At 39.3% G+C, this 26416-nt stretch overlaps 1 protein-coding gene across 29 annotated transcripts in view; it reads right to left on the bottom strand.

The window, feature by feature from the left end:
- NRXN3 (neurexin 3) overlaps window positions 1–26416 on the bottom strand; it is a 996746-nt gene that overhangs the window by 510578 nt on the left and 459752 nt on the right. For all 29 annotated transcript variants that reach the window (XM_064658888.1, XM_064658884.1, XM_064658876.1 and 26 more), the window contains one exon: window positions 26126–26245. In XM_064658888.1, coding sequence (XP_064514958.1) covers window positions 26126–26245 — 120 coding nt within the window. The remainder of the gene's footprint in view (window positions 1–26125; window positions 26246–26416) is intronic.

Below are 26416 nucleotides of genomic sequence, written 5' to 3'. Positions count from 1 at the left end.
TCTGAGACTCCTGTACTTGGGACAGTGATAGAGCTGGACTGTAGAATGAAGTCTCAGAGCTGTCTGAGTTCAGAATACTCTACTATGTGTTAATACAGAAAACTGCTGGACCAGCAATTTTGGCAATTTTTGATGCATATCTTGTGTATGTACTACTGTTCATGTATAGCAAGTACTGTGGTTTTATTTTGTTATGTTTCTGCTCTGAGAAAATTTGAAGCAATAAAACATGACTGATTGACATTGTGTCTCCATGCCACAACACTGTGCCACAGCATCATGCCAACTGTCACCACTGCTGGCTACAGAAGACTAAGTCTTCCACTAATATTCCCCCCCAATTATCCATGGCTCAGTGGTCAAAGCCCTCTGCATTCTCAGTTCCACTAGGGATAATCTCCTGTATGATTGTACTGATGGGAAATGACAGATTAGAAGGGAGACCACACGATTTTCAGTCTGAGCTCTAGCAAGGTCTTGCTGGATTGTTCTCAAATGCTCCAGGCTTTCCTGGCAGTGTCATACAAATTATCTCAACGCTCACACTGCAGGAGATGCCTGCAATTTAAGGCTGCTGAGGAATCAGGTGAACCAGAAAAGAACAATGATCCCAATCTTGGCCCTCATTTACAGGCAGAAGTAGATGGGAAAGCTATGTGAAGGAAAAGGTTGATATAATAGATTTGTCTCAAAAATTGAAAATTATTGCCAGCTTTGCTTTCTAAAACCATGTCATTACTAAAACACTAGATGCAGCAACAAAGAACTACTACCAAGAAGAACATATGTCACCTGTACCTTGCTGAAAAGAGAGATGGATTGATCTTGGGTTTCTGGCCTGTCTCTCAGTTACATGGCGAGTGGACTCAGCAAAGTGTCACTCCTGTTCCACACCTCAGCTTCCCTGGCCACAATGACAAGAGTTATAACAGCTAGCAATTTTCCAGCAGCATTAGAAATTTATATGGACATAAAAGAAAGTTCCTCAAATTGCACTTGCAGAACAACAATGAAGTTTTAATCCTGGTGCCTTGCAGAGCACTGACTTGACATACACACCAAGCCCAGGGATGGCTCTAGCCCACACCTCTCTGTTATAAAGGGCTGTACAGAGATCTTCTTGTAACATAGGAGGTAGTGACATGAGCTGGCACAGAACAGCTTACTTTCTTTAAAGCCCTGAAGTGATCAAAAGATCTGATGGGCACCACAGAGCATCTAAAAGGGGTGAGAGCCTTTGGGAGCAGCTGGGTACCAGCCACTCTGCAGGCACAGCTTGCAGAGCCAGCAGGTTGTCCTTCTGTGCAGCCCCCATTCTCACATTCTCAGCCCCTCTCTGTCAGTTGCCTCACAGCTGGGTGGGAAATGCTGGCTCAGACTCACTGGAGACACAATGGCAACATTAAAAAGAAAAAAGAGTATTCTGCTCCAGAAAAATGTAATTAAACAATCCTCATGCCAGCTACTTTTCCTCTAGCTCGGCATTCATTGCACAAAAAAAAACCCCAAAACAAACACAAAAAAAAAAAAAAAAAAAAAAAAAAAAAAAAAAAAGAAGCAAAGAACCCACCAATACATTCTTAACACCATATTAAGTTTTATGTCCATTAAATTTTACCTGCAGAAAATAAAACAATTTGTCTGTTTTCTGTGTTTTCATAATGGATTTTTATGCCTCTAGGTGTCTGCCTGTTTAGACTCTAGGGGCTGTAAAAAGTATTCTGTACACCATTACCTGAATAAACACCCTATAAATTATAACTGATATTTATCAGCCTCATGACAATTTCAACACATTAGAAATAGTATGACTGTATTTAGATAGATAAGATATGGGTAAAAGATTAGCATACAGAGATGTCTAAAAAAATCCATGCCTGCTATTCTAGACAAAATACATTCACACATTACTTTAATTAACTTTTCCTACATTTGGAATCCCACCAGGATACAAAGCTAGCAGGAATTAAATGCAATCATATTTTCACCCAGCCTGATATTTCACTAGAACCATTCAAATCAATTTACCCAACAGAGACATTTGTCCCTGGCCTGTCACTATGGCCTGTACTGAGCCTCCTGCACTTCTTTATCTTCTGGCAGGGCCATCATAAGCAAGTGACACAGATGGTGATGTATGGGAACTCAAATAACTTATAAATCCTCCATCCCTTCATCAGCCATCAGCCTGAGTGAATTTACTCCAGTCAGCATTGGCAAAGACTCTCTTGCTGCTCTCAGGAGCAAGTCAGCTCTATGATGACACGTTCTTCAAGGTAAAGCTCCTTGTTGCTTTTGGGAAAAGAAGGCACTGCAATGGGAAGGAATGACCAAAGACCACATCCCTGAAAGGTAGTGATGTGCCTAAGTATCAGCAAGTCTCTTCCATGTATTCAGATGCTTCTCAAGTGTCTAGAAATCCAAACTAAGGATTTCTCTCATAAAAAATTAAGAGCACAGTTATTCCACTGACCAAACTTTAAGCCACTACCATTTTAAAACACCAGGAATAAAAAAGAAAAAAATTAAACCAAAACCCCAAAAAGCCACCACCCAAACCCAAATCCACACCTGTTTCTAGAGTAAACAGTCACCTGCAGTTCAGGATAACACGGAAAAAGACTGAGTTATTACAAAAACTCAGAGGAGCAGTGAAAGATGTGCAGTGCATCTCTCTCCTTTTTCATAGAGGCTGCCTGGGGTTTCTGGCAAGGTCTTTTTGAACACCACTAAGGAATGTCACAAGGTATCCATTTCACATAGCCAAAAGGATAGTAATTGAAGAGTTGAGTAGCCATTTAGATGGATAATGCAAAAATCCTTGACTGGCACTGTGCACAGCTGGCCAGCTGGTTAAGACTAATAGAGACATTTTTGCATAAAGCATTTGACATGCCAACATTTGACATTTTAGATACATATTAACTCTTATCCTCCCTACTATAGCTGAAAGCATCACCACTGCACTGGTTTATTTGATTAGCAGATATCACAACTGCAAAACTCCACTGCTTCTCTCTTCCTTTTCAGTGAGCAGTGGTGTGGACACCAGAACTACAGCACCATTCTCCATTCCAGGGGCCAGATCTAAGAGGAAGCTTTGTCATGGCAGGTCAGTCTCTTGCTGTAAATGGCTACATGCCTACAACTACTGTGTGTTCTGCATTTCTCTCTGTAGACAAAGTGAAGCTGTAGCCCTAGCCCACTCCCTGGCACAGCATATATGCTGTTCAGCTGAAAACTAGTTTGATTGATGAACATAGATTTCATATTCCAAGCATCCTGTTATCCACTTTATTTGCATTTGCTAAATCACAAATTAACCAAAAGCTCCATGATAAGCTAGCATAAAAGAAATGTTCAAATGCTTTACCACAAAAATACAGGATTTTGTTCAACAGCATATTACAAGCATTCATTTATGGCAATAGGGTGCAATGATGTGTAGTGTCAAGTTCAGTGCAAAGAGGTGCATTGTCCCTGAAGCTTCTACCAGAGTAAGCAAGACATCAGGTAAACCTGGTGCATCACAGAGCCAGGATCAATGATTAGATGAACTATAGATCTATTCTGAAATATCTTGTACAAGTTTTCTTACCCTGGCACGATGGAGAGTGCAGAGATATGGGTGCTTTCCAGCCACCAGCATTGTCTTTATTTCAGGCACACAAGACTTTGGAACAGTGATGATAGGGGGAGTGGCTCAGTTCTGAGACACAGCCAATCTGCTCCAGCCCAGACACCCAGGCTATAAACTTTACACAGTTTCCAGTCATCAGCCTCACAAAAACAGCTTTCCAGACATTTTCCACATGCAATTGTAGTTCAAAGCACAAAACATCAATACAACATAGCTCTCTTTATTCAGCTAAAGGCAAAGCCTTAGGCATTTAAAGCCTAATTTCAGTTTGGAAAAAAGTTTAGGTCAATATTTATGACCTAAGTCTCTTTCCTCTAAAAAGTTCAACTACAGGGCTTTCAAACAGACATCGTTCAGCCCACGGTGCTCTGCCATCTGCCTCCCTCTTCTGCAGCCGTTCTCAGATGTGCATGTGCAGGTACACGTATACACTTATCTTAGTCATTTCATACCATCATAAAAGCAGCAGTTTCTTCTTTCCCATGCACACATCTCATTATCCATCCTTAGTACACATCTTGAGTAATGCAATTTAGTTCAATGTCACCAAGAGAAAGACATTCCTCTGGGACTGTCATTACCATAAACCACAATCTGCTGCCAATTTATATGTCCTTATCCACCCCTTGTTTTAACTTTTTTATAAAGCATAACCAAGTGTTCTGCACCCTTGGTGTTGTCACTTATTTTTACATCTCCAGAATTCTTTCCCTCTTCCCCCTAAAATCACACTTTACATTTTGCCTCCCTGTTCATCTCTGTATCTTTTAACCCCAGCACCACAGCATAGTTCTGTTGCCCTGTCAGTGCCCATCTGTTCATCCTGGGTTGACTGCCACTGGACAAATCTGCTTCCCTGGTCTGTTACAAGTAAATTGACCTCTCCAGTCCACATGAAGCTCTGGCCAGTAACCTCAGAGGGCCCTTCTGAGGTTGTCAGGTGAAGCAGGACAACCAAAACAGGCCACCAGAGTAATCATAGCTGTCCCATATGAATAAGCCATCTCAAAGCATGATCCTGCACAAGCTCAACAGTTGAAAAGAGTTAAAGTTCTTCAGGAGATTTTAACATCTCTACAGCAGAGACTGCTTTTACTACTTGCCTGTATAGTCCTCTGGCACAAGTATAATAAGGTGTCATAATAGATTATGGAAAGAAGATAGAGTCTTCAAGGGAAGATCTCTGGAAATTACCAATATTTCTATTTTGCTAAAAAAAAAAAAAAACAAAAAGAAAAACTATTAGAAGGAACTACAGAGATTTTTAGCACTAGGTTTAATAAACAGGTTCAAATCAAATGTACCCAATTCAGGACATGGTCTCTGAGCTGGTAGTTAAGTATCTGGACAATGGCTATTACTAACATAAGACTGCATCATATGTCTATTAGGGTTAAAAATCTTATTTTTCATGAGAACTTCATAAAAAATATTTGGAAAATAAGAGTAGCAGATGCTTGTAGAAGGAGAAATTTCTGGATTTAAAACCAGAAATACACAGAACTTCAAAATTTTAAAGAGAGGACTTTTATCTACATAGTAATTGAAGCTTGTCAGAAAGGTTAGGAAAACAATTTAATGGAATGCAAGGTGGCTTTTGCCTCATGCATACAAAGAGAAAAACCTTTTTAGCTTATGAGAAACAGCTACATATCTCCATTTCTGTAAACTAATATATTTATTTGCTATAATTACGTTACTTCTTGAGCTTTAATAAGGTCTCTGCTTCACTAAGATTCCTATCCCAAACTAATTTCATGAAGATATTGCCAAAAAATCAGACAACCTCTGAAAAGAGGTGCTCCAAGCAAACTGCATTCCTTCCAGGATGCTGTAAATGAACCCAAGTTGTCCAGGTGGTGCTGCTCACAGTACTGAAGCATTCACAGGCGAGCCAGCACTCCATTGCTGTATCAGTTTTTTGAGTGTTCTTACATTTGTGTAAATTTCTGTTGCACACTGTTCACATCAGTTCATTGAACTTCAGGGTGGAAAGCCTTTAAAACACCTTAATAATACAACAGCATGTTTCCTAAACCCTTGCAGAATTTCTGGCAACAAAAGGGAGGGCACATCCAATTCCAGCATGACCAAATACATTTTGCCTCCCTGAATTCTTCTGCTTTTAGTATTGTGTAGAATTTTCCTTTATCTGTTTCTTTAAATGGTCTGAGTGGAAGTGCTATATGCTATTGATAATCTGTCATAGTCTATCCCAAAGGTGTGGAGAATTATCCTGGTATGTAGCTGGTCCAAAAAGGACTTTGGAATGAAAAGTGCTACCGGAACAGAAGTATCAGTGATCATGTGTTACTGAAAGATTCATGGAGTCTTTCCAACACTTTACTCCTTTTACTTTATGTCTCTGAAAATTACTACGTTGGCTCCATTTTTGCTAAGTTTTAGTGTTCATGTTTTGCAGATGCAAATGATAATGGGAGCTCCAGAAGGAGGAAGAGTCGTGCCCTAGAGTGCACGCAATGACCCCTTAGTTAGGCAATGGGACGGGACTTGGGAATCTCATTCCTTTAGCATGGAAATCTTCACAATGAGAAAGACACCACACAGAACAACAGCCTGATGTGCCTGAGCAGAACCCAGCTGCTGATTACTAGCTCCCCTTGCACAGAAAGGCCAAAAATGTCATGTTTCCAACATTAAGATTTAAATACTCCAAGAACAACAAAATAACACAAAAGAGGCTGCTAAGGGGGAAAAGGCAATGCTATAACTGTAGTTGAAACGACACATTCTTTGTACCAAGGATACTATGACAAAGGCATTAAAAAAAATAAATCACTGTGACTTGTTTTGCTCACCAGTGACATTCCCTGTGTTTAGCTCTTAATTCAAATTGGGTTGAAAAACAAGACTCGTCAGTTTTGAATCCCGAATCTCATGTAACAGTAAGGGGAAAGTCATAGAGTTATTAACAGCCAAGCAGTAAAGAAAAAGGAACTCCATAAAGGTGGTACATTGCAGGCAATAAGAGACCATTTTGCTGCTTTGGGATTTCAGCAATGCTGTGGGAAAGCTTATATATTAAAAAAAAAGCCATCATTATTGACTTTTGCTAAGACTTATTGTTAGGTCTTTTTCTTGTATACTTGTACTTATTTATCACAGTCTACAAAAACCAATCATGAAGTGCAAAAATGTTAGAATTATTTTATAAAGGGTTATACATCTATACAGTCTAATTCTGCAAACAGCTTCTCAATATCTCAAAAGCATTATATATAAGAAATGGCATCCTGTTCTTTAGATTGAGGTCACACTGACGTTTTTGGCATTGGACAACACCATAAAGGCCTTCGTATTCTATAGCATTCACACTCTTTTTCCTGTTCTATGAGCTTGGTTATTCAGCATTTTCCCTACTAGACAGGAACATTTCTACACTCCAAAAATTATATACTTATCACTTGATGTGAGCCCCATTTGGGCAGACTAGAGAGAAATAATCAAAGAAATCAAGAAGTATGCCCACTCAATTAGGCCCCTTCAACAGTCCAATTTTCCTTCAACAGTCCAACGCTTCCCAACACTTCTTGCTTTCCTTGTTCAGGACTTTACAGCCTTGGGAACCATTTACACTCATGCCATATGTTGCTTATTTTTATATGTCACCCCGAAATGCTACTCACTTATACCAGTAAGCAGTAGATTAGCTAGCAGACAATTCCTAATCAGTCTTCCTTTTCATCAGCATCCACATTATCTGCTCAACACATGAGGATCCTTTAAGAGACTTCCCTTCTTTTAAATGAAAGAGCTGACAAGTGACTTTACTCTGTTTCTCTGAAATGGTATAGGGCCAAAATTGGCTCATCTTCTGGATTGTTATCCTTTGTCTCTCCCCAGTCCCTTAAAAAAAAATAAAAATCATCTTGTCTTGCAGTTCAGAAGAACTGGCTAATGCTGCAGACCTGTATCCATGGAATAAATTCAGCATTAGAGCAAACTTCTGAGGTACCTTCCATACGTCAGATTTCTTCTTTGCATGCCCTTTCAGAGAAGAGGCAGGAGTCCCTAACATGCTGAATCTGTTCTGCCTTGGCTTGCTACCAAACTTTCCAAGAGAAGTGATAATCACTTGATCCATTATAGAGAAGTGCAGAAAAAAAGGTTCTCAAGAAAAGAGAAGTATCTGGGCTTCCTACAGAAAAAATAAAAAAACAACCCTGGATTTCACCAGGATGCCAACAGAGCACACACTTTGAGTCCACATCTACCCTAGAGTCCCTCCAACCCCTTGAGCTGTTGCAGGTTTTTACTCTTCCTTTTACTTTTCTTTGCCCTTTTTCCTCAAGACATGCCCTCAGCTTCCAAAAGAGAGAGACTGAATAATCTTTTAGTAGCTGACAAAAACAAGATCTTCCCACAGGCAATCATTCAACCAGACTATCATTTATTCTCTATCTTTTTTATACAGTTTCAAAACCCTAAATGGCCCGGCAGCCCTTTATGTTCTTCCTTACCACACATCTGAGAGACATGTAACTGCTATTAGCTCCATTGTGCTAATATGGGCTACAAAAAACAGTGCAAAGGTGGGTTTAATCGACTAAATGAATACATCATCCTATTTACAAAGGTGTTTATAAGTTTATTTCATAAGCAATAGACAGTAACAAGCTTAAAAGATATTTATTTTAGAATGAGATGACTCAGGCCTTGGAGATTTTGTTGTTCTTCCCTGATAATAATGGGAGTTTGACTAGTTCAAATATGCCTGTGTGTCAGGTATGAAAAGGATGTATTCCAAGGCTTACAAACATGCCTTAATTTGGTCTTCTGCCAGCACTGTACAGCCCTTACCATAATTATTTACCCCTCTTTCCCAAGCATCAAAGAAGGCAAAACTGGCCAGAAAAACCAGTAGCATAATTTGGATAAGAGTTATGCTTCCACAAAATAATCAGAAAAAAAAAATACAAAAACTTTTTCAAAAAGTCATGATTGTGCTTTCTGAACATGGATAAATGCCAACGCATGTACAATACTGGTCAAGAAAAAATAACTAAAACAGATGCACAGAAAGTCTACCAGGGGACAGACAAGCCTATCTGATAAAAAGAATATTAAAAGAGCTTGACTTGTTCAGAACACCTAAATAAATGTTGAGAGGAGATACATTTACTGTGCACAAATACCCAGAGGTAGAAATAGCTGAGGAATGGAAACGACTATTTAACTAAAGGACGATACTGGTACAAGAACAGATGGTTATAAACTGCCAAAGAATAAATTTAGACTGTAAATTAGACAAAGGTTTCTAATCAGCAGAGCAATGAAGCTTTTAAAAAGCCTTTACAGGGACCAGGGGCAAAAAACTGCTCTAATTGAGGGATAAAGGTTCACGTATTTCTGAAAGGTATTATGAAATATTGTACCCTACCAAAGCACAGCACTAGAGGCAAAGACTCCTGAGGTCCCGTGCAACCTTCTGCTTCTCTGCATGTCAGAGGAAAATCTGTTCATTGCAGCTCCAACATCTCAAAGCACAGTTATGAAATACTTTGACTTCCCAACTACAAGTACATGGAGAACCATTCTGGACGGACTCTGCTGAAGGGTGAAACAAGACAGCTACTAAGGGAGGGACTCTGGAGCAGCCAAACCTGGGAAAAAGGTCTCAGCTGAATTTTTACATTATCTTACTATGAAAGCCAAAGGCAGGGGGCACGTGCAGACAGAACACATCATCTCCTTTAGAACTCATAAAACAAAACTGTTGAAAAATCCCAGGGGCTTCTGGGTTCAGAAAAACTTCCCAACACATTCCTGCATTCCAGAAAATCCTTCTCATGAACACCAGTCATTAAAAGATGCACTTTTGTCTTCTAACAATACAATATCTTTATTAAAAGACCAATTATTTTTCTCCCTCCATTATTTTTTTCACAAAACACAAGGACAGAGCTCAAGATTAACAGCACCGCTAGAAGTATTATTATTGCATATTGTCTTTGTTTTTTATGAGTAGGACACAGTCAAGTCTTTTGCAGGCCCATAGATGGTTGTAAATGTTTGATCTTTCTGATATGTGTATGTGACCAAAGTATTACAGCACAGCAGGAAAGTAATTTTCATGGACTCTGAGAAGTACTGCAGAATTACATGGCTTGACCTCTTTGCTTCATTCCTTATGGTTGCATCATGTTTACTGTCCGGGAACATGCCACATATTTCATCATTATTTTAGCATCAAAAAGCCCAAATAAAACAACCCCTCCAAAAAAAAACCAAACAAAAAAAAAAACACACACACACAAAAAACCAAAACAGTGGGAATTTGCAACAAAGATTTTATCTCATCTAGCAACTCCCTCTTGACAGCCATTCCTATAGTCCATATTATCAGGGCAGTTGAAGATACTCCACACACTTCTAGCAAAAGTGTCTGGAAAGCCCTAGACCCTCAGCAGGTGTTCTCGGGGATACTCAGTCAACAATAGGCCAAGAAGAAGTCATCTGAACAAGAGCATTCCTGAGAAAGTGAGGAAATACATAAGGTACTTTTGTAGAACATAAACTTCACTGCTTCTTCAGAAAATCTTCAGCTAACTGATGTAAGACAGAGTATGTGGTTTCCAGTTGCAAGCTCTGTCCCACTGGGCAAACGACAAGACCTCCTAAATTTATACCAATAACTCTAACCTGACTTACTGTTTCATGCATAGTACATGCAGAGGCCATATTCATTACTATTACACACCTCCTTCCACAGACTAAGACCATGTTCACTGTGACCAAATCCTCTGGTGATGGGGAGGTTCTCAGTTGCATGCCTGATTAAATGCTGCCTCCCAGAATTCTTGGATAACAGGAATTAAATTTTAATGCCCTTAATCTAGTTGACACTTTTTCATAAGCTCTTCCTCCCCTCCTTCTCCTGTGTTATAAATGACCAATTACCTAATCTGAGGTAATGCAGGCTTTGGTCAAGGCTAATGATGATGCGGTGGGTGAGATCCTGCTTGCAGCAGAGTCCCATTAGGAAAGGTTAATCACCTCCAAGCTTACAATCCCACATTTTAGCTCCAAACAGTAAGGAGGCAGAGAAAGAGGCATCCATCACATTAACCAAATAATACAGCAAATGCCTGGCACTTGATCAGCAGTAGGGTGCTCTCCTGACAGGAGGAGGAAGACTGTGAAATTAAGACCAACAGTGGCTCTCCAAGGGTGCTCAGGGACAGAAATCCCCACATAAGAAGTAGGGAAGGGAAGCAGCCCCAGCTAACACTTTGGATTTGTGCTTCAGAAGAGAGGTCTGCATCAGCCCTGAGAACTAAGTGCATTGCATTGTGTGTGATGTTAGCCTTTTAAGGAAGCAAAAATCTTGTCTCAATGTAGTGTACCTAACCAGCTGAAGGAAACCAGAGAGGAATAGTTTCCTATTTCCTATGCAGACTGAAACAAACCCAGCTACTTCATGTTATTGCATACTTCCAAAACTTCAGGAGCAGCTTACACAATGGTGTAGTGGTGTCTTTTCTCTACATTCAGACACTATCCAATCACTGTCCAATATTCATCAATAAAAAACATTTATCTCTAGTGAAACTGGAATGCACGTGCAACATAGAGCCAAAGGGATTCTTTGCTGCATCAACAAGGCCTAACCCCAAGTGGCTACACCTGCTTCTAGAGATACCTAGAACTAACCTTCATGACAGGAGGCTATTTCATTTCTAAGTCCTTACTCAAAGAAAAAAAAATTTCCTCTGTGAACTCATGAAAGGGATTGATGGTGGGAGAAGCAGATACATTCCTAGAACTTTTGCCTTCTGATTGACTACACACTGATACTAGAAAAATAGATAAAAACTTATGGTATGGGTTTTTTATGGGGTTGGTTTGGGTTTGTTTTTTTTGGGGGGGTGCATGTGGGTGTTTGGTTTGGGTTTTTTTTAACTGCTGAGTTCTTTGAGGGGTTTCTTCTAGAATTGCCTTATTCATTACTATTGTCCATGACCATTAAATTTCCTTCATTTAAACAGTGAAAATCCTTCCTTCTCATCCAGAGATGCTCCCAAAAGAGTGAGAAATACTTCAGCTGTGAGACATAGGCATTGCCCCTTTACTTCTGTTTGTCCTAACATATATATATTCATGTCTCCAAGTCACCTTCCTTGTTGGATCTTCTCAGCTGTTAAGGTCCTTCAGTATCCTTACCCAGATGATAAAAATGTTTTCCTGTTCATCATGAAATATCTTACAAAGTCTATTTATGCAATCATGAATAGATCACCTGATACCAAAAAAAAAAAGCTGAAATAACTTCCCCTGAAATTGGTAACATGTATGGTAGCAGATAGAAAACAGGTTTTTTTCAGCTGTGTTTAGTCATGATCAAATTTAGCCTTTTCACAGTTCTGAAGCAAGCTGACACTAGTGAGTGTTCCATTTAGTTTGCAAAGTAGGAGGATGTTTCCATGCAGTCTGAACTTAATCTTACTTAAACAATTTAGTGCTTTCTTTACCAGGCTTCTCTCTAGTGCTGATCAGTAAATATGAAAGTTTTAGGTTAAATTCTTCTGAGGCAGAAAGGCAGACAAAAGTAGCAAAAGAATCCTCAACTTGGAATCTGAACAGTGAAGCAAACACTTCAGAAGGTAGCCCTCCACAGCTACCTTATGAAGAGAATGCCTGCTTGAACTGCCAGCAACTTTAATAGCTAAGTGATGTATTGTGAAAAAATATGAAAGAAATCCATACAGACAGCTAAAGCAGCAGGCAGAGATTTAAAATTTGATCTGAGTGATCTCTTTGCAAATCTGCAGAGTGTGTGTAAGATCAGCATTAGGCACAAGAGAATAAGAAATCTAATTCGGGAATACCAAATTGGGTTTTTTTGAAAGGGTTTTGGAAAAAGCTTAGAAACTAGTCTTTCAAAAGCTCCTGTCCAAAAATTGTTTTGAAATTCTTTTCTAAGCACTTAACCCTTTATTTTACCAGAATAAACTTTATTTTTTCTTCTTCTTCTTCTTAAAGCCTGTCTTAAGATTATTAATGAGTGTGTCTTTAGATGAACTGGCCAACACCAAGAATGCTTGTTTTAAGAACCAGTGATAAAGTTGCACTTTATGCCCATCTAACTTCACATAGATACTTTCAGGTTCTCAAGCTGTGTCTACAAGAAATACTTATCAGGCTACATGCAGGAGACTCAAAAGGACCTAAGATTATACCTACTTATGATACAAACCAGTGTAGTTCAGCTGAGCTCGTGAACAGATGAATGGATATAGCAAAGATACTAACACATGGATTGCAGCAGTTCAGGGGAAGGCCTTCACAACATCCCATGGATACTAACAAGTATCTGCTTTGTACTAATCTACTTCACCCATGTCCCTGCTTTCACATTCAAAATGCCTTCAAGTTCCTGGTGCATTGTGACCCAGTCTGGTCTCCAATGCTCAGTATAATCTATATGTAGTAAACATGAGTCACTTAACTGGAACAGCAAGAAGAGCTCACTTACTTGCTAACATGCATACTTTTGTGGAGAGCAAAGGAAATGTCACATTGTACGCAGAAAACACCCTCACAGTGTTATTCATAAAGTTTTGGTCATACTTTGGGTATTTGAAATGGAAAACTGTTACTGATTTGCCCTGGAGTTGCAGTTGTTCCACATTAATCTGGACCAGTTATAAGGAGTTAAAAAGTGGCAAGGGTCTCAGCCTCATTTAGGCATGTAAGGATTTTGTACCTCTTCTCTACTAATCACCTACACACCACTTTTGGGGATTTGAGACCAGAAATTATAAATCAAGAATCCACTCTCAGGCAGCAGAAAACCAGGACAGTGCAAGTTTGAGCGTTTGAAAAATGCTAAGAACAAAAGCGAGAGGACAAGTGAGGTCAGACTGTTCTTTATGGAAGCACGAGGAAATGAGAGGCAGAGCTGTGAAGACGCTGAGCACACATCTACAACACACAAAGATAGGAGTGATAATCAAGAAGCTAAAATGGCAGACTCCAAGGTCATGCCATGGATGAAGACAACTGTTTCTGTAAAGAAAGAATCTGTTCTGAAGAACAAATGGAAGTTCTTTATCCATGACTTCAAAAATAACTAATGAGTCACTTCTATTACTTTCCACACTGACAGAAAACTCACTTTAGTGACCCAGGCTAATACCCCAGCCAGTTTGTGAAAAGTGACTTTCCTTCTTTTTTTTCCCAGAAGTCTCTTTCCACCTTGTGGCAGAAGCTTGGTGGACTTCGGCCTTTCCAAAGACCAGCTGCCCATCTTTCCCCCTCGCAAGGACAGTATCCCAGTATTTCTTTACTCCAAATCTAATTGAAAGCAGAAGAAATAAAACACACAATAGCTCCCAAAACCACAGCTTCCACAAATAGGAAAGGATATGATAGGAGAATGAGAAGACCAGAACTGCTAGTTCTTTTAAATTACAAGATTAGATAACTTAAGTTTCCAGGGCTGAAGCCCTGGAACATTAAGCACAAGACTCAAATGAATAAATAAATGTAGAACTAGGCAGACCCCTGCAACATGCAGATGTCTTCCTAACTCAGCAGGCTATCAACATGGAACAACCACAGACAAGACAACACAGTCTCTGCTCTTCTGTCTGCTATTTAGTATGGCTGCTCTGAAACTCTGGCATCTTGAAGTAGCCTCCGGATGGTGACCTAAACCCCCTTTAAATCATGGCAAAGCCTCAGGACTCAGTAAATATCAAGGAAGATGTAAACTGCAGAGCACTATACAAAACCTTAGGTGATTTTAGAAAACCTCTTTTTGATATTAATTTGGAGAGGAGAAAAGGCAACTGGAAGATAGAAATTATTTCTAACTTCATTTCAGGTTTTCATAGTCTAAATACCCACCAAGGGCCTGGGAAAAGTCAAGCAAAATACGTCTGGGTTCTGTGGGAACACAGCACCATCTTGTGGAGTGAATGGAAGAAGTATAAGAAACAAGGAATAAGGATTTCAGCACTTCAGACATCTGCAGCTTGGCTTTTTGACAGCCTGCTCTTCTAGAAGGTTAACAAATCTCTCTATCGAATTTGTGCTTTATAAAAAAAGTTCACTGCAGATCTATAAAGAACAAATGAACAACAAACAACTCCCTATTTTTATCTCTCAAACTCATCACCGTTAACATAAACACTGGGGGCCTCTTCATAAATAGAGTGTGGGCAGACAACCATCTGTACTGAATGTTATTTGCCAGCAGGCCTGGCACAGCTGTGAGCACCCTATTCTCACAAGTGTGAATCTCCTGTGCTTAAAGTGGGCAAAGAAAACAAGTCTCTAAATAATAAACCTGCCAGGACTAACAACCTATTGTTCCACCTATTTAGTACTGGAAAAGAAAAAAGCCCTTTTCCATTTAGAAAAAGAAGGAGACTGAGAAAAGCAGTTATTCAACCCTTTTAAGTATTTGTTGCCAAATGTGGAGGTATGTTTGCAGAGCATCTGAGAAGGAGAAACTTAAGTTAGCCAGCTGGTTCACATCTTACTGGTCATAAATAAGGATGTCCAGGCACCACTGAAAGCATGAAGACTTGATTAGTTTCTATTTCATTGACAGGTAGAAATTCATATCTGCAACAGAAAGCATAAAATGTCCTGGCTTCTAAAGGAGGTAGGCAAATACAGGGGTCTCTGTGGAGGAGGATATAGTTGCTCTTACTTTCAGCTCCATCTAAAGTATTGTGCTATACCTAGCTCTACTTTAGCAAATACTTCAAAGATTTTTCTTAGTTTATCCTGCTCTCCAGGATGAAAGATTTTTAAAATAGAAAGCACTACAATATATTGTCTATGCATTTTGAATAGATACCATAATGAGTTTAGCACAGGTCTCTCAAGTGTGATATTTGGGCTAAGTATGTTCTCTGGTGTGCCTAAATTAAGTTTAAATGATTTGAACTATCGCTATTCCATGCACATGAGCTACCAGTAGCAATTCTACAGCCAAGCGGGGATCTCTCTGAGGATACTTCGCTTAAGACAAAGCACAAATTCATGTTTCAAGTGTCCATCAGAAGTATCTCTATTTCAGTAAGGTGAGGTAAGGGATTAAAGCCTCTAACCTCTTCCAGCTGGGACAAGTGCAGAGTAAATTCACTACTGGTAACAAGTGCAAAAGCATGCAGAAAAAAAGGAGAAAACAGACCGGTGGTTTGGGGGAGTTTGTTTTTTTGTTTATGGTTGTTTGTTTTTTTTATGACAGTACAAATACCTAATTCTTATGATTTGTGCTTAACAACAGGAAGTATAGACAATTCTGTCTAACCTCAGTTTCCAGCATTCAAATAACTATAACGAGATGAATACACAGGATGTTCTCCATGCTACAGCACTATATGCTTCAGCATCATATAGCATGTAGGATTAATATGGTGCCCTACCTAGTTTAACATACCATGCAAATGTGCACAACTCAGCAATAGTTCAGACAGGTATTTCAGGTATCTATGCATAGCAACTCATCTACCAGATATATATTCTGCACAGCTGACAGTACGGTTACAAGAGATCAAAATCATGCCCCATTAGGTAACCTTTCATGTTTTCTGAAGTCAAATATTATGCCCATTGACCTCAAGATATATACTGGTATTTCTCTCTCTCACAGACACCTACACTCCCTCAACCAGACTTTCTCCTGTCCCACGTTGCATAGCTGGAGCGCCTGCGACCATTTACCAGCAGTCAGATTCACAGTCACTGCTTCTGAGAGCTTCTGCTCATTCACACAGAGCAAGGGCTCAAAAGCCAGGTCTGCTTAGTTCATTCTGCACTGGTAACACAACCAGTCCGGTGTTACAACAGCAAAGCAGAAGAATGAGTCTTTGCTGATGTCAGCAGTTGCGCTGCCTTCTATAACGTGCTTGGATCCATAATCTAAACCCCAGTGCACAGGCACTTCTCCTGACAGTCTGCATTTCCAAGTGAAAGACACCTGACTGCTGAAGTCCCCAGCAGTAAAAAGAAATACTGATATTAGCCATCTCTTCTGCATTTTGTGGTCTTCAATTATAAAACTATCTGTGACAGATGAACTCTTTAAGACACAGATGTCTCCAAGGGACCTACAAACTGCATGATGGATGGCTTGTGATATTGCTATCTATCTTCATCATTTGCCTGAGATCAGAGGGCAGAATTGTAACAGACAGAAGGTCATTTAGTGAATCTGAAAAAGGAAAAAAAAAGAAAGAAAACAAATATGACAGATAGTTATGGGAAGCCAGCAAACCTGACACCAGCTTTGCTGTGGTCAAGCAATGCAATTAGGTTTCAGATCAGAGACAAAAGGAAGAACAGAGCTCCAACCACAATTCCTTCAAAATAAACATGCCAGAGTCTCTTTGGAAGAAAAATATGCTTGTATTTGGCAGTTGTATTACTAAAGCAGAGTCTAGTCAAGACACTCTGGACTAGAGGTCAGTTATGTTATCTGAGACAGTTACTCAACAGACGTGAGCACAACTACTCTTGGGATGAGGCTTAGAGACACTTGAACAAAAGCACACTACAAAGATCAAACTCTGTTTTCCTAGGGATGGTGTAATTTTCTACTCTCTTTCCCCATCCTGCCCAAGATTACCCTCTCAAGTACCCTGCTGGCAACTGAAGCATCTGAAAGGCATCTTCCAGGCCAGGGAGGCCACCACAGGCCCATGCTGCTTATCTCCAACACAGAAGTCTGGGAAGAGCCTCAGGAAATCACAGCACAGCAGCTGATTCAATAATAAACCTAGGCAGAGGAAGATGAGCTAACTTAGGTCAACACTTTTCAACTAAGATTAATTTTCTTCTTTCTTAGGTTTTTAAATATTCTCTGCTAATGTTAAAAATAAATTCAACCTTTTGATGTAGTCAATAAATCCTGAAATTTGTTTTGAAAATAAAGAAATCAGCCACATCCTGCTTCCTTATTCCTTCATTTTTTTTCTGTTGAGCTATTCTAAGATTTTCACTGAAATAGGAAAAGTTTTGCTTGCCCTAAATGTGCAGTTTTCACTGATTAAACTACCACCCATTAAAAATTTTCACCAGCACTTTATGCACCCAAGAGATTGAAATGACATTCACAGATTTGAAAGCTTTTTCTTCTGTGGACAGCTGTTAGCTAACTGGGGTTTCAGTTAACATTTACACCCCAATGGAATTCATGTTATGTAATTATACTTGGGATTTTTAATGAAAAGTCTATTTCCTTCCATCATCAGAGAAATTCTTTTGTGACCCAAAATCTCTAAGGACAGCAAAAGGGAACTGAAGTCCCAGACTCCACTCCTGGTGTTTTCGCAGGCCTTGGATGTCAATACACAACGAAACACCCTCACAAAGATAATAAAATCCAAAATATGCTCCCTTGCACAAAGCTTGTTTCACAGGTACCCAAGCAGCCAGTTGCAATCTGCTCCTCAGGGATCATTATTAAGATAACTTTAGTCAAGGTTTTTCATCTAATCCCCAGTGTTCTACAGCTGAGATTATTATACCAGCTCCTGAGTAACACGACTGCAACGTAATAAAGGTATATTCCTATATACAGCTAAACTCCAGTGGAGATCAATAGGTAGCCTTCTATCAATGACAGGAAATAATTAGTACATTAGGTAGTCTGGATAGTGAACAAAGAATCTCTTTCAAGACCTCTGACTCCTCCTGCCTTTGTTTATCTGTTAACAATTTCCATTGTAAAAAACAGAGTAAGCATAAAAGATCTGTCTCTCTCCCTACTGATCCCAGCCTTGTCCCTTAAGTAGCCCCAGACTTAAAGGTTCAAAAGCCAGCAAGAAGAAAAAGTTTAAAAATTGTAGCACTGCCTGAATCTCTCTGTACATTGGCATTCTCTTAGCTACCCACACCCTGTAAATATTTTATTACATAGATTTGTCCACATAATGACTGTAATCTTAAAGGCAGCTTTCAGTCTAAGGTATAAAAACATATATATGCGTCTTAAATAGAAAACAATTAGACATACTTGATATGTGGACTCTGAGAATCCCATGCCAGATTTTGATCTGCCAATATGGGCATAAATCTCAAGTTACCTCACTGAAATTAAAATACTTACTTTGTATTTATAAATGCTACCACAAAGACTAGCCCATAAAATACAAAAGATCAATCTTTGCCTATTTATTCTCACCCACTAATGTAGGCTCCTCTTTGCAAACTCTTTTCTATGTAGACGGCCTGGGAAATAAACAATAATCACCTTGAGGACCCAACAGGAATAAGAAGGCAATATGGTGTGTGCTGCAGCAGACAGCTCCATGCTGTCTGGGAAAGCACTAAGTGAACCCTACCCCATCTCATCAACACCATTACACTCCACTTATGACACATCAGACTTAGAGCAATCACTTAAAAGCACAGATATCTAACTCAGTTGGGTATTGCGAAGATGGGAGAGCACACAAAACCCAGCTGGGGCAAAAAATGGATTAAAAATTATTGCAAGTCAGAGCTTCCATGCAGGATAGTAGACTCAGCATGGGAATCACTTTTTCATAATCCATTCTGCCAGTTACAACAGACTCATAGAGGATTGGAGGCAATGATCAAAGTCAGCTGTGCTTTCACCTGGACTGGTGGCTGGGGTATCCTGTTGCAGATCAACAGCAACAGCTGAAAGACAAGCTGGATTTTGCAAGGATTTTTTTTCTCTTCTCTGCAAAAGTACAGGTATTAGCTGCATACCACGTGGCATTCAAAATACCTCATGCTGATGAAACCATAGTTATTGTGAGATTATTGGAAGTATTTGGACAATACAATTGAGGATAAAAGTTTCACAGCATTACGTGAAAAAAAAAATCCACTTAAAATAAAGGTCCTCAAGCTCAGGATGACTTTTGACCATAGAATCCAACTCTACATATATTTATCATTATCTTCCAAATTTAGTACTCCATCATCTTCTGTGGAGAAGCTGCTCTAAGAAGAAAAGAATCTTTAAAGAGTAAAATTGACGGTTGAAGTTTGTTTCAGTGTTTTCCTGAGTTTTTACATTTACTGCTTCTTAAATATAAACGTGCAGGATATTACAAGGAAAAATCTAAATCTAAAATTAATCAAATCCTTGTTACACTTGACAATTTAGAACACTTAATTTATTATCTTACATCTAGTTGAAAGATGTGCTTAGAGATCATCATTGACAAATGGAGCTTGGGGTAACAGAACAAACAGAGGCTCCTATTCTGCTGTGCAATATTTCTGCTACTGCCATCAACTTACATCAATGTCTTATCAATGCTTACACCCTGGGTGTACCATTACAGAAGGAACCGTTTCAGAGGTCAGCTTTTTCATGGGACAAAATACCTAGGACACAGTACTACTCACTCAGCTAGTTTTAAGATGAAAAGTTATAATTATTGCCATGACTACCAAAAAGTATCACATTAAGAAAAAAATACTGTCAGAGAACAGAGATCACAAGCAACACAATTATGGCAAAAGCCTTCTGTGACATGCTTATGAAAATGGCATAGCTGCTGAGCAGTGTCAGGAAGAGAATTAACTGAACTGCTCAGAGGTTGATAACAGAAGCTGTAATCACTCCCACCTGTAAAAAGTCCCTCTCCTTCCATGCTATTGAAGTCTGTAGCATGGCTGGACCACATCTTATGTGCTGACAGCAGGCAGGTGTGCACAGATATCAATGACTGATTGCAGCTCTCATTCTAAATGCTCCTTCTGCCAAGCTGTTGAAGGAATCCAAATTAAATTACTCACTAGAGACTTATCTGCATTTTGGGGATCACAAAAGGATAAAGTTGGCTAGCTTTCACAATTAAACACTTAAATGACATTGGCTAGCTTGACATTAAACATTTTTATGTCAGGGCACCTTGAGAAGCTGGAAGGAGCAGATGAAGCAATTGCAGGAAGCACCTGTCACTCAAATTCCCTCTTTCTCACTCAAACAGGGACGCACAAATTTCTCCCTCTAATGTTAACAGCACTGCCTATTCCAGATGACTCCCAAAGGGAAAAAGGGGCAAACAAGCTCTTGATCTGCAGTCTGATCTGATGTTTTACAGCTGTTACTTAGGGGCAGGAAAATGCCTTTCAGTACACTGAAAAGCAATGAGCATTCTTAAACCACTGAAGTGCTAAGGCAATTATGTACTGGGCTATTACTAAGCATCAGAAAAGTGCATGGTGCTTTAATAAGAAGTAGCACCAGATCCTTGCCCTAAAGATGTTACAGTTCCTGGAGCTGCAGCGCAAATGAAAGTAAACAGTGGTAAGAAGGGTGAAAGCAGGGTTTATAACCCAAATCACAATGGTACAATTTACATCATGTACTAAAGCACACAGTTGCATTTCCCTTCCTTTTTATCCCAGTTCTCAGAGGATAAGGTCTTTCACAGTCAGCAAACACCAAAGGCTTAGGTTAGGAACTCAAAATGAGCCATCAGCCAGAAAACACTAGTTATAACATGTAAAAGAGCACTAAGTAAGCAAGAGCAAAGCATGAGAAGGGAAGTAAGAAGTAGGCAGAGTGCCTGACCTGCTGTAATGAAGTATGATTCACTCAAGATAAATCGGAGGTGACTCTTGCTTCATGTAGGGCGGATGTCTCTGTAGTATCAAAGGCAAATCCCTAAGCGTGCTGATATTTAAACAGCTGACTGGTTTAGCCATGCATGCCTAATGAAGTCTATGCAGATTTATTTTCTACATACTAGCAACCTCTTGCTCTCTGACTCAGTAAGTGAGTAAGCTGGGCACATTAGAAACGAATGGGTGATAATTAAACGTGAACAATGAAGAGGGTTCTCTAAGTAAATCAAGCTGAGTATGCTGGCATTGACATTAAAGGAGGTCATGAAGTCTGGATGGCCCAGATGATGAAAAACACAAAATACTAAGGGAGAGGGAATAGGGTCGATCTCCTGACTGGAGGTCTGAATCCTGCCACAGAGAGCATGAGCTTAACTGCTCGGTGGCGCAAAGTAAGTTTGGAGTGCAAATGGCTCATGAACACAGCAGAATAAAGCATAAAGTAAGGGTTACTCATTTAGCCATTTCCCCTTCTAGCAGTCTCTTCTAATGACAGTTCTGCCACGCTATTTAAGCAGGCATGAGGGAAACTAGTTCTGCCACTGCCTTTTTGCAACCTAGTTTACAGACAATGCTCCAGAAGCATCAATATACTTAGGTACTCATTCACTTACTTAGTAGAGTGCAAAAAGGAAGGGTATTAATGCAAGAGGGATGGATCTGTTCAGATATCCTTGGCATCTCACCTAGAACACACATGTGGCAAAGAGACCAGCTTCAGTCTTCCTCAATTGATCAAAAATACTTTGTGCTTTACTCTAAAGTATTTGGTTTAGACTTTTTTTGCTAATTTTGATATCCTTCCTTTTAAGTCAGGGGGAAAAAAATGTCCTGGCTAGAAAGCATCATTGTGATTACAGAACTGAAGTTATCAAAAGCTCTTCTTGTGACAGTGCTAAATTAATGAATAAACAAGCAAAATCATCATGACTCCCTTTCCCTCCAATCCTTCCCTCCTCCAAATGTGATTCACAGATTAACAGTAAAAACCCAGAGTTTATAAATAAATGAATAAATAACCCCTCCAAAAAGCCAATCAATAGTCAGCAGATGGACTTAACAACTGTTCCAACAAAACAACAACAACAAAAAGGTGTTTTATACTCTGCTTGCACTAGTCATTGCTGCAGGTCATTGATCTTTTACAGACAGCCTCCGTTAAAACTTACTTGTTTTAGCCTGGCAATTTCTCCTGGAAAGCTTGACCCTCAGGGTTACTCATCTGCATGAGGCACTGAGTAAGAAGCAGTGTTTTCTACGATCTAGTTTGACATACATATACCACTACCATTAGCTAGATTGCCAATGCCTCTTTCTATGCATTCTCTCTGTGCAGAAAAGAAAATGTAATTGTTTGACTAGAGAGAGAAGAACATGAATAAGTTAAAGAATCTGTAAAGCTGTTCATAGGACAACAGCTTAAATACAGGTCATATCTCAGGTAGGTTGGAGTGCCTAACTATCGTGTTTTCATCTTGTATCCAGTTTAGGAACAGTAACAGGATGGAGTTCATCCCAGATGCAAGACACTTCATTAATGTTGTGGGTTAACTTCTAATACTGCTACCTTACATGCTTAAAGTTACGCATTTCAACAGTTATTCCTAAATTAACTGCAGTATACTGACTTCCTACATCCTAGAGTAATACATAAATTCTGAAAACAGGTTGGAAGCCCACAATTATTGAATGTGATGCTGAACTGATTAAAACATTTCCAAAGACTGAAGAATGAGGAACAATTTCAAAAAACAAAGAACAGACCTTAATGACAAGGCGAATGGAACCAGTATATCCCCAATGATACCATCAGTTCTATTTCTGCATTTCTTTACAGATGTTGGTACCAGCCAGCGTACAGGGCAAATCCTTAAATTCACTTGTGTACAACAGACCTTCTCCAATAAATTTGCGGACTGGGGTGCCTGGGGGTTTTTCCTATGTTTGTTTGTTTGTTTTTTTAATATTGGTACAATTTTACAATAAGGAATGAAGCATATTAAAACTGAATTTATGCCCCCATAGCTTCCATTAATTTCTTATTCCAAGGAATCTTGATTTCTACAGTGTAAAGAACAACTAAAACATAGCTACACAACGGATAAAATCAAAGGCTTTATCATAATTTCCACGAGAAATTTAAGTCCTTGTCTTATTAAACAATCCTGGTGAATGTAAAATATGTCTATAGGTGTACAGCATGCATCTCTGCCACCTGTGCTTCCCCTTCATCTTTCAGAAACAGCAGTTCCTAGCCAGTTGCACCTGAATTGTGAAGATTAACAGTCCAGTCCTGAGACAAAAATTAAAAAGCAAAGACATACTGGTGCTCTAGGATTTCCTGAGTATTGATAGGACTAAATATCTTTGCAAAGTTTACCCCAGCAAATAATTTAAAAAACCCAAACACAAATCACAACTACTAATAATTAATTTGGGATAATCTAAGGAGATCATCAAGAATAATTGAAGAAAACATCATAGGTCTCATTTATCTGTCTCAGAGGCACTGAAATATTCTGCATCAAACACATGAAAATGCAAATTTTCCAGTGTGGACACTCAAGCTGATTAATAGAAATGGAAAGGCAAAATACATATAGTAAGACATTCTTTTACTACTGTTTCCATTGTGCAAAACTAGACCTGTTCTATTTACTTCAATACTCCATAGTTACATCAGTGGGAGACCACGAGTGCTCAGAAGGTAGAAACAGCCATCTACTAAATTAATAGAATTAGACCACTGGGGACAAAAAAAAATTCTACCAAAGATCTTAATGCATTTCTAAATAAAAGGCTTCAGGTTACACAGAAGGTATCTCCCCTGCCATTATTTGCACTAAAATCCAGTCTAAAGAGTATTTACTTCAATTAACATACCGATCTCTGTACTTCCATTAGACTTATGTACAATAGGAATTAAGCCTTATGCCTCTCCACAACTCACAACACTTCCTAACTGTATCAGGGAATCGAGAGTAGAACTCTGTTTTCAGTGTCCTGATACATGACAAAGAAAAAAATAAATAAAACAAAACACAAAAAATTTTATACGCACTTTTTGAAGATCCTGGTTGAAGTCCTGTTGTCTTCCAGGAGGAGTCCACATGACTTACCTTTCCAGATCATTTTGAAACCCACATCCTCCTGTGAGCATTTCTAAATCACCAGCCAGGCCTGCCATTGAGAGACTGGCTACTAGGCTGCCCACATCATGCCCACTCATATCAAACTCTCCCCTCTCTGCTCTGCATGGTTTCCAGCTGACAACTTTAAAAAGCAGCAAGAAATGCCCAATTACAGACACAGGAACCTTCCTGATACTTCAGAGCCTTCTCTAAGTCATTAGCAACAGCTTAACAAGGGCACTGTGAGTATCAGAGATTTCCTGGACGTGTTTCTTTCCCACAACATGTTTGTGTGCTATGCTTAGCAAGTCTAAACTGAATGACTGAACAAGAAGTTTGAGAATGGGAAAGCGAGTGTCCAATTGACAAAAACAAACCAAAACAAAACTGCAGAAAATTGGCACTAGATCATGTGACTCCGATACGAAACATTTTTTTCTGGACCCAAAGAAGTAATTCTGAATTCCAAAGCATCCCAAAACACCAGGCATGGCATTACAGTCTATAAATCTGCGTCAGCAGTAATTTTTTCATACAGCCATTATCAAAGTATGAATGTTGATAGGCCTTTCCAATATTTGTTTGGGAGAACTATTTGGGAGAAATGGGAGACCAATGCAGGCAACACTACAGAAACTACTCAGAAAAGCAGGCTTTTTAGCCTTCAGAAGAAACAGACTGTCACCATGTGCTAAACAGCTTGTCATATGTGCCATCAACTCAGTCACATCTCAGACTTTTAGAGAAAGGGTTGCAAATATGACAGTGCTGAGACACCAATATTGAGTGAACTTTGCTGATACCACCAATAAATTTTACCACCAATAATGAAAAGCAGCAGCTTCTGAGCTGCAGGTGGTCAGAGTGGACTGTAAGAATCTTCTCTGGTTTTAAAATTTACACACACAATAAACCAAATTATTGAAGCCTACTGTTGTGCTTACTACAGCATTCATAATGTGCTCCTTTGTTCCCTGCCTTGGAGCAGTGAGGGAGAAGGGGACTGTCACCCTAAATAACAGTAGGCAGACAGCAGAGCTTAACTGATCTGCTCCCTCCAGGCAGGAGTAAAGGCCAAATCATGATGAGCAGAGGGAATGTCAAAAAGCTGATTATCTGCCCCCTAAAGGAAGATTTAAGGGTTTTATTCAATTATTTTATCAGAGATCTTAATAACAATTGGCCAAGAAGAACATCCAATGTTTTGAGATAAAGCAAATCAATACGCCGAGAAGCACAACAGTGCTGCCATATGTTTAACTGATCTTTGGTTTTAACTGAACATTCTAGCAAACAGTATCCAATACTTCATCTTAGCATACAGCAGGTATTTCAGTAGAATACTACTCATTTTACAGGCATTCCATATCTTTTTCACCGAGGTTTGAATAAAAATATCAAAGCATAATTCAGTACAGAAAACCTAGCCATTTTTTACCTATGTAAATATTACATACAATATTCCTGGTTCTTCTAAACCAGGAATTCCGCTAACATCAATTACCACCACTGGCCTGGTTGAGTCAGCTTTCAAAGAGAAGAAAAAAACCACAAACAAAAGCAACACATACCGAATTGCACATTTTCATTTTAATAAGAAAAGAAAATAACCTGCTGTATGCTTTATACAAACTTTCCAGGAAAAAAAAAGTTTGGCTTTGACGCTGGTAAAGTTGTATTGCAATTGAAAGAATGACTCATCATGTGTTCTCTGGGCACCCAAACATCAGAATTCAGTAATACAATGGAAAAGTCTACTTACGGTCATTACACTGGCTCCCAGAATATGAAGTCATGGAGCAATCACATGTGAAGCCTTCCCATTGCTGATTACAAATGCCTTGATTCGCACAGGAATCTTCCTGGCAGGTAGTGCTTGGTCCTGGACAAGGGATGACAAGAAAAGGGTAAAATAAAGGTGAGAGAATCACTTTGGTCAGGCCCACAAAAGCTTCAATTAATCACTACCATTACCATTAGGATCCTCATGCAGAAGAGAAAAAGCACTAACCAAACATTCTTCCATTCCTGGACATGCAAGAAAATCAGGAAG

This window comes from Pseudopipra pipra, chromosome 6, assembly GCF_036250125.1.
Source record: "Pseudopipra pipra isolate bDixPip1 chromosome 6, bDixPip1.hap1, whole genome shotgun sequence".
In the NCBI taxonomy this organism is placed as follows: Eukaryota; Metazoa; Chordata; class Aves; order Passeriformes; family Pipridae; genus Pseudopipra; species Pseudopipra pipra.
The sequence above is the reverse complement of the archived record's forward strand: the minus strand, read 5'-3'. Positions and strand labels throughout refer to the sequence as shown.